The sequence below is a fragment of the Tasmannia lanceolata genome, unplaced genomic scaffold (assembly GCF_043159265.1).
Source record: "Tasmannia lanceolata isolate RefF3 unplaced genomic scaffold, GAP_Taslan_0.1 ptg000016l, whole genome shotgun sequence".
Taxonomy (NCBI): Eukaryota; Viridiplantae; Streptophyta; class Magnoliopsida; order Canellales; family Winteraceae; genus Tasmannia; species Tasmannia lanceolata.
The window spans coordinates 6202413-6211983 of NW_027518693.1; the positions used below are offsets into that span (position 1 = coordinate 6202413).

At 40.6% G+C, this 9571-nt stretch overlaps 1 protein-coding gene across 1 annotated transcript; it reads left to right on the forward strand.

The window, feature by feature from the left end:
* The first annotated feature begins 3632 nt into the window (after nucleotides 1-3632).
* LOC143848262 (transcription factor TCP15-like) lies at nucleotides 3633-4959 on the forward strand. Its single transcript, XM_077357160.1, has one exon. It carries the CDS (start codon nucleotides 3871-3873, stop codon nucleotides 4759-4761), a length of 891 nt encoding a protein of 296 aa, XP_077213275.1. The 5' UTR covers nucleotides 3633-3870; the 3' UTR covers nucleotides 4762-4959.
* The last annotated feature ends 4612 nt before the right edge of the window (nucleotides 4960-9571 follow it).

A 9571-nucleotide genomic window follows, 5' to 3' on the forward strand; every position in this document is an offset into this window, starting at 1 on the left:
ATCCTAAGAGATCAAAATGCTCAATATTTGTGAATTACATAATCAATTAATTTGGAAGGGGTATGTTGGGCTTTTTGTGTTGGCCAAATTTTCTTGTGAACTTGCTGCCATGATCTATTTGATTCCTCAAGTTCTTGAGTCTCTTTCTCACCAGTATCCTCATGCTCGACTGGAATCAGGTGGACTTGATTATGTCATCCGCCCAGGATATATTCTTCTTGGGAGATTCTTAGGAAACTTTTGTGTTTGTTTAATTGTCCTCTTTTACACAAGAGGATTCTATTGAGGAAACCTCTTCAAGGTAGTAGTAGTCCTCTAATCTAGTGTCCCTTTTCACTCTAACGGTAACTTTCTTACTAGCAGTTCTCGCAAGAAATGTCCACATAGGTAGACCTGGCAAACGGGCGGGCCGGACCGGATTTGACCCGGCCCGTACGGGTCCGGGTCAAAGTGACCCGGAAAATTCTACGGGTCATTGACATTGGACCCGCACCCGGCCCGTACGGGCCGGGTCAACCCGCAGGTCACCCGGATTTTTGACGTATTTTTTAAGAGTTTTTTTATTTTATTTAGGGATTTGCTAGCCACCTTCTCCTGGGCTATTTTTCGGCTTGTACGCCCTCCTTTGCTGCAAAGATTGGGTGAAGTACGGTTGGAGCAAAGGTGGCTAGCAATAAAGAGAATAAAGAAAAGTAATCATTACGGATTTTTGAAAGATTCTCTGAATTTATAAGTTTGAAATGAAATATTACCGCAAAAAGGTCAAAAGTAAAACAATTACATATAAAATATGACAATTATCAGAAAACTACGGAAAAAGTAAAACAATAAAGAAATTATAAGAAAAAAACCGTCGTTTGCACTTTTTTTACGGGCACCCGCGGGCACCCGCGGGTCCACCCGACCCGGCCCACTTTTGACGGGCCGGGTGGACCCGCGGGTCAATTTCTAACGGGCCACCAATAGGTGACCCGGACCCGTAAATTACGGGCGGGCCGGGTGGACCCGCGGGTCCGGGTCACTTTTTGCCAGGTCTACACATAGGGTCGGTGTTTCAAGGGCCCACCCTTTCTGCAATCTTGTGGACCCACTATTTAATTTCGTTTGAAGCAGCGTAGCTGGTTCGAATCTGAGGGCTGACATCAGCCCTAAGGAGAGAACGAGGCGGTTGCTCCCCTCGACATGAAGATTCCAAGTGTCAGGCCACCTACCATCAGCGGGGCCCACCTCTAACTGCTCCACTGTCCCATTAAATAACTCTCTCTCTCTCTCAGCTCGGCTCAGTTTTAGTATAGCCCGGCTCAGCTGACTCCGCTGTCCCCAATATGACTAAAATAAGCTTGTTGCCTCCATTGATCAAATGCTTGATTAGGGCAATTTTTCACACTTGTAAACACCAAAATCAAATAAGGATCTGATTAATTGGATCTTTGATATAACAAGTGTCATCTTTGTAGACCAACTCAGTGAGTGGTGTTTCCCATGCTTGATTAGCTGTAAAGTTATGATTCTGACACCTGATTAGATGTTTAAACAAAGATTAATAAGATCTTAAAATGTGCTTCCACCAAAGTTAAGTTGTGATTAGTTTGATCTTTGATCGGACAATTGTCATATATTTAGGGTTGAAAGCTGGTGGCCCCCACCCTCCAACAATCAGAATCTGATCTCAGAAGTGACAATCATCTAATTATAGCAGATGCATGATGCTACCCACCAAGACTGGACCCACAGTCGCAACACCGTGACCATGTTCCACACTCTGGTTCACGAGCTGGTTTGCTCCCCATGGACACGAGTTCGACTCATCCCAGTCCTACCCAATGCGCATGGTTTACGGGTGATTGTACGTATCCGTAGGGAATAGCCCTGCCCTCAAAATGGGGTGGGGATACCCTATGTCATAAAAAAAACACGCAGCATATGATTAATTGTATTTATCAATCATATATTTTAGCTTTCAATACTTTAATTTAATGGATCTAGTCATGAGTTCTGGTTTGTTTAATCAAGATTATCAATGCATTGGTTTGTTTAATTTTGGAATGTTTCATACAACTTTTTAAACACTATTAAAACCATTTTACTCCTCTATTCTTTTTCAGTTACTCTTAATTGTGCAACTTCTCTTTATTCATGTGGATCCCAATCCTTCCTCTTTCTTTTTTTTTCCCTCTTCCCCTTCTTCTCTATGATCCCACCAACCCACACCATCTGCCTTGTGTCCTCTTAAAACTCCACCTAAATGTCATGTTGTATCCTTAAAAGGGAGAAGGATTTGTGTATTGGGCTTAAACATTATTAGCTGATAAATGGATTTCCTTAACACTCTCACCCTAAAATTGTATGATAATAGCGCATAGTTTTCATTGAGATTCGGTGTACTTTGCCTGTGAGAAGTGATAAGCATATTATTATCAATTAACCCTCCTTTGTCTATTTAATCAAGATGTCACCTAGTCAAACACAGGTCCAAATCTTCGATCATGTCGGTCTCTGTAGAGTGATTAGTCATTTCAAATGGTCATTTTGGCTGGGCTTAATTGATTGTTAACACAATCCCAATCAGATTTTCTTGTTGAAAGTTGTGTTATACAACAGAAAACCACTGATGCGACGGTGGTCTTACAGCTAGGATGTCGTTGAGCATTATTTTCGAGACTCAAATCATTTGCCTAAATTTAACAATGTTACTTCCCCAAATGCATTAACAGCCCGGAAGGGTGTGGCTCTTTGGCGTAAAGTCATAGGTTTGCTCCCCAGTGACGAGCGTTCGAATCCCCCCTTGTTTACCTGATGCGCGTGGTTTCTGGGTGATTGCGCGCATCCGTAGGGAAATAGTCTTACCCCGAAGGGGGGTGGGGACACCCTTCGTTACAAAAAAAAAAAGAAAAAGGATGGAGCAATGATAAACTAGCTTTTATTATCTAATTAAGAGGGTTTTGGGGTCTATGATAAATTAGCTTTTGGAATTTAAATTCAGAGGGTTGGGCATTAAAGCAAATATTTACTAATGGAACACGACCTGACTTTGTGCAAAACTTTGTTTTACCACCTTTTACTCTGATTGGAATATACTGGGCCTAGAGAACAATTCTGAACTTCAGTGAAAGCTGTTATGGAAGTTTGCTTAGTAGAGCTTGTTAGTCTTTTAAAATAACATTTTCATCATCCAATTACTCCAAAAGCTTAAGCTGTTGGAGGTGGTGTTATTTAATCATTTAATCTTCAAATAAGGGTTAGGTTAGCTAATTGTAAAAGAGATTTACACTGTACATGGGTGTAAACATTTACTTTCCTTGGTTGTTGAGTTTTCATGGAAAGGGGGGAGAAATGAGCCAAGCTCTCCATCTCCTCCAAAGAAAAAACCCTAATCCAAGCCAAGGCATTGAAGGCTTGAAATAGTCCCAACCATGGTTAGGAAAAAAGGCAAATGCCAAAGGGAAAAGACAATGATTGCTTGAATGAAGTGGGACCCATTTGATTATTCTTTCTTTTACAGCATCTCGTTTTTCATGACCTAGAGCTGGGACCCACCTCGGGCACCACTGTCTTTATGGATTGAATGATTAAAGAAGATCGCACGTGGAGTCTGAACCAAGGGACTGGCCAACCACAATAAAAGGGAGGAAGACTTAGAAAAAGCAAAAAAAATAAAGCTTGTTAAAGCAAATATTTTCCAAAAAACTTTGCTTTTCTTCCCATCATATAATTTCCACTCATTGTATTTGTTTCTTAAAGCTTGCCTTCATCCCTTATCATCTCCTCCCTGGTGAGATCAATCTTTCAAAGGAATCAGAACAAACAGAGAGAGATTAGAATTCCAATTAAGGGTTCACTACAAAACCCATAGGATAATCCTATGTGATCATGAACGACAGTAATGGAATCTGTAGGCCAAATTTTCCATTGCAATTGCTAGAGAGGAAAGAAAATGATACATACTCGAGTTCTGCGTACCCTTCCTTGACGATATCGGCGGCAACGACCACCGAAATTCTATCGGATTCCGATTTAGAGATAGTGGAGGCATCCAAGAAGCCACTTCCAAAGAGGACATCTACTAAGGATAGGCACACCAAGGTCGACGGACGAGGCCGTCGCATCCGTATGCCGGCGATTTGTGCCGCCCGGGTCTTCCAATTGACCCGGGAACTCGGGCACAAGTCCGATGGAGAAACCATAGAATGGTTACTCCAACAAGCGGAGCCGGCGGTGATCGCCGCTACCGGAACTGGTACAATTCCAGCCAATTTTACCTCCCTCAACATCTCCTTGCGTAGCTCCGGTTCGAGTATGTCGGCGCCGCTAAAGAGTTCATTTTTCAGTCACACATTGGGGACCCCACAATTGAGGATGAGTAGTGACTCTCAATTCCCACTCAATTTCCACTCCAATAACATTAATCAAGGGTTACAAGCTAAGCAAGAATTATGCGAACCGGCGGCCGGAATGTTCCCACCGAGTCATAATCCGGCGACACTTTGGATGGTGACTAACCCTAACCCTAACAACCAAGGAATGAGTGGTGACCCCATATGGACATTTCCATCTGTAAGTAACCCTACAATGTATAGAGGTTCTATATCTAGTGGCTTGCATTTTATGAATTTTCCTACAACTATGACTCTACTGCCTAGCCAACAGTTGGGTTCCGGCATTGGCGGCACGTCGGAGGGGCACATGGGCATGCTGAATGCTTACCGGCCCTTCATGGGCAGCAACAATACTTCAGAGTTGCCTCCGGGAGGGCACGAATGACATGATACAAATAGTCACTCGTAGATTATTCACACTTCTATGTTGATGCTTTTAAGGAAAAATAAAAATAAAATTGTATAGGCTTGCAACACGTTAGGTTTTGCTTGGTGTAATTTTCGGATTTTTATGGCAATTTTTTTATTGTGTGTATTAGAAAGATGGGTTTTAAGGATTGAAATGAAGAAACTGAATTGAGTATTGGTGTTTTGGCCATGGTTCTAATTTCTTCTTCTTGTTCGTTTTGATTTTCTTCTTTCTTTTGGGTTTATGTTAATTTTCCATCACTATTATCATCATAATCATATCCTGATTTCATTTTTGGTCTGTTTCTTTCGGCCTGAAATGGGGTTTTAAAGGGAAACCCTGCTTGGGGTTTCCACTTAATTCTCTATTGCTATGAGCTATCATGCGCCTAGGGTTTAGAGATTATCAACATACTTGAGTCTTGACATGGATGGAAATCTCTCTCTCTCTCTCTCTCTCTCCATAAACATTGTAGGGAACAGATATTGGCACCACTCGTTAGTTGTTGCCACACGACCCAAAGCATCTTTCTTGGCTGGGATGTTCTTCAAGGGGATAAGCTATTCTTGGATTGGCTACACTGCTGCTGCTGGCATTGTATACCATTTATACTCTATCTGACCGTGAACCGATGATACAACAACAGACCTAATATCTCAACGTAGGCCACGTAGGGTTACATTTGTTACTTTATTAAAAATATAAGTGCATTCTTGTCATAAAAATATATCTAACCCACTAGCAGTTCTCCTGTCCTTGATCATTTACAAGAACAAGCTCCCATTAGGCAAGACTCAAACTCACACTAAACCGGATAAAGCAAATTCGATAAGCGATTATCGCACATCTTCAGAAACCGACTTCGAAGGTGAACCATGACAGATGGTTTGAAAGAAATGATGCTCCCGCATTCCTCGCCCAAGACGCTCACAAAGAATCCAATATGTTCCCACCAAACTTGCCAATTATGCAACTTAAGATTATTGATCAGCTCGAACTCTTAGGTTTCGTGCTCAAACCCATAAAAAAAAAGGTTTGGTGCTCTATATTTATCTATTTCGAGTTTTGGATCTCCTTCTCTTATATGTTCCTAGTTAGGAATGGTACCGTGTTCCTAATGTAACATCTTTATTTATCTAATAAATTGGTAGGAGTCCCCGCCAAACCCCAACTTACCTCCAAAAAAAATAATGAAAATATAGTGTTGAGAAAATCCGCAGGGCAAATCAATCCGATCGTGCACAAATTAAAAGGAAAAATAAAAGTAATAAATCAAGCCACAGCATTAACACCAAGATTTTACGTGGTTCAGAGTTCGGACAAACTTACTCCACGGGTAAGAAACACGATCTTCCATTATGAAAAAAAACAAAATACAAAGATTACAATGGATTTAAAACCAAAACCCATAGACCCTCAACCCTCTCCTTGCTTCTCTCACCCAAGACCGCACACCAAGAGCAATCCGAGGAAAACCTCAAGAAGAGAATACCCAAGAAGGCTAGCCACTTCTTTCTCCTCTCTCTTCCTCTGTCCTCTCTTCCTCTTTTCTCTCTCTTGTGTGTTAACACTTACCGCTCCCTAGAGAAATCACATATCTCTATTTATACCTAGGTTCACAAAAACCAACCTAGAAAACCTTTGTATTTTTGGTTTCTACCTTCCCATTAGAACCCATGGGAAATGAGGCAACTTTCCCAACATATAGCTATAATGCAGTACACGATTTTGACATGTGGGCCGGGGTAAGAAGGAAGGCTGTTACGAAGCGAATGTATCTTCCCTATTGACATTTGAAGCCTCTCTCTTGTGTTGGAAATTCGACATGAGAGAGAGAGAGAGAGAGTCTACGAATTCGAACTATAGGACAATTGAGATCTGGCCCACAAGGATCATTCATTCTCAATCTATCATGATCACATGACATTCAAGGTTTTAATCATGTGTCCCACTATTAATGTCCCCAACCCAAAACGTAAACCGAGTTATGATCCCAACCGCATAATCGAAGACCAATGGGACCTACCAATGAACGGATAATAAGAATTGACTTCGCCAGCTATGGTCCAGTTACGATGGTGCCCGCGTTAATCGGGGACATAATGGTAATTTCGAAGTTAAGGTGTACTTTTGATAGAAATAGGAAATTTCCTCCTGCTTTTTATCTGCTAATCCCAAGACAATGGAGACGTGGAGGATGTAAGAATTGATTATTTAACTAAGATTTAAGTTTAATTTTAAGTCCAATAATCAATTGTGGACTCGCAGTCTGTTTTCAAAATCCAAAACAAGCAGGGCCGCAGTAATGTGTTGCTCCTGTTAATTAAGTTAACACTTGCATTTGTATACAGGTATTACGGTTAGGTCTCCTCATCTCTTTCTAATTATGGACCTTAACAGAGATTAACCTTAATTGCCTTCTAAATTCATTCTAAAGAACACCGACTACCTAATTAACTATGAGGACAAGGTGGGCCACACTAATGAAAACGTTTCCAACATATATTGTTTGCCCTCCCACTCCTAGAGCCATACTTTTGCCACTGAAGAAAAGCTTCGGCGATGTTACTTTGCCATGGGTAAATGAATTCAAGTCTCAAGAACAGTCCCAATGACTAGGGAATACTAGGCAACCATGGTAGCCAATCTCAAGGGTTTGTTCGAACAGGGTAGCCGATCCCAGGAACAATATGACTTAATAAATCCATGAGCTGATCTACTGGCTAATATAAATTTGTCTAGTATCAAATTGGGTCTGATAATGAGATTACCTGAGATACAAACTGTGACACAAAGTGAGTCTGAACCGGTGTGCATGAACCGGTTCCTAATATGGATCACCATAAATATGCCAGTTGGTATGCACAAACTGGTTTATAATACGGCTTGATCAATGTCATAAGTCATAATGTATTTCGAACTAGTATGAACGAACCGATATAAAAAATGGTCATGGGTCCATTACATCGTCCTACTTTACATCTAGCACAGTCGCATTGCTCTAGGCCCAACATAAAAAAAAAAATCCTTAGATTACCCTATCATTTACATTGATGTAATTATCTAACCATTTCATTGATGTCTTGTCAAGGGTGGTTAAAAATAAAAATCAATAGTGGTCCATGCAGCTAAAAATTGTGTCTACTAATTGAATGATTTTGATTGCTTAATTAGTGAAAATTTTCAGCCTATGGCTCATCAACATTAAAGCCCACAAGCTTTTTGTAGAGGTCGACTAGAGGCCTACTGGGTGAAACAACTTGCTCGGACAGAAGACAAACGTAAGGCTCGATGAGTCAAGGACGTACGTATATTTAAAAAAACATGCCATAGATGTGTATCTCATATCCAATTTCAAGTCAGACCCATCAACTTGATCACATCACCTTATTATCAATTTATCACACACTTAAGATAAGAAATTAAAAGATTTCGTCGAAATTTTCTAATTATGATAAATATTTTAGACCTTAGGGATATCTGAGGAAAATCTATTGATCTAACGCATGCATGAAATTAGAAGTTGACATGCACTACAGTACTAGACAAGCTTGTCATAGATGTGTTCCAAGGGACAGTAATTGTATTATTATAATTTATAAGTTAAGTTTTGTTTTATTTGTTAACTTACCAACTTCTCCAAAAGCTTAAGCTGTTGGAGAAAGGCATTATTTATCTTTTATACTTTAACACTCACCCGCACATGTGGCCCACTTGGCAAACACTTGGCACATGTGGTCCCACTTTGAGCCGACCAACACATGTGGATTTTTGCTATCCGGGAGGATTGAACTCGAGACCTTTGGCTCTGATACCATGTTAAGTTATCAACTTCTCCAAAAGCTTAAGCTGTTGGAGAAAAGAGTCATTTATCTTTTATACTCTAACATTTTGAGAGTTTATTTTCAGTTCAAAACTAATAAATAAAATTAAACACAATTTTGAGCCCAAAATTGATTTGGACTCAAAATCAATTCTCAAAATCCAAAATGAACAGGGCCTAAGCGAGACGATATGACATGATTGCCTGTGATTTTTCTTATCAGCTTCCCTTCGCATGACTCCACCTCGGTGACATATGAGAGGGCTGTCAAGTAAAATTTCGCTCAGAACTTTGCACTTTGTTTGCATCTACCAATGATTGACCAATGCATTGTGCTTGGTTTGTGCCTAATTAGTCACTACAATATTTTACCATTGCCCAAGCCACAGTGAATTTTGATGTCCGTCATGTGCAAAAATTGCAAAAACTCAGTGGAAACAAAGATTGTGTAAGTTGTTGACCAAGCCAAAATACGGGTACAGATCATTTTTTTAACTGGTAAGAGTTTATTAGAAAGGCAAGCTTACGACGGAGGAAGTCGAGGCAACAAATACAAGAAAAATAGAGGAAAATGGCAAATATATAATAACAAACCTCAAAGGGGAAGAAAATAAAAACTCTATAATGCATGTCTAGTCACACCCGATCGAGAAAGCCTATCAGCCTCACCATTAGCCGATCTCCTGACATGGTGAAATTCGACTAAGCGACCCTCCACTCGATCGATGATCTCATCAATAAGCTCTGAAAATCTCCAAGGTTTAGGAGATCTCGCTCCCAACCATACCATCTGATAACATTAAGGGAGTTGCCCTCCACTACAAGGTTAGTCCTAGTTTCTTCCCACCATCAGTCTAATCTCATGCAAAATCGGACTTCCAACTCGTTGGAGTCCTGAAAGGCAACTGGTCCAAAGAAGGCCAACTTGGTGCATCTGTGCTCGTCGCTAAGAAGGCCCCCAAT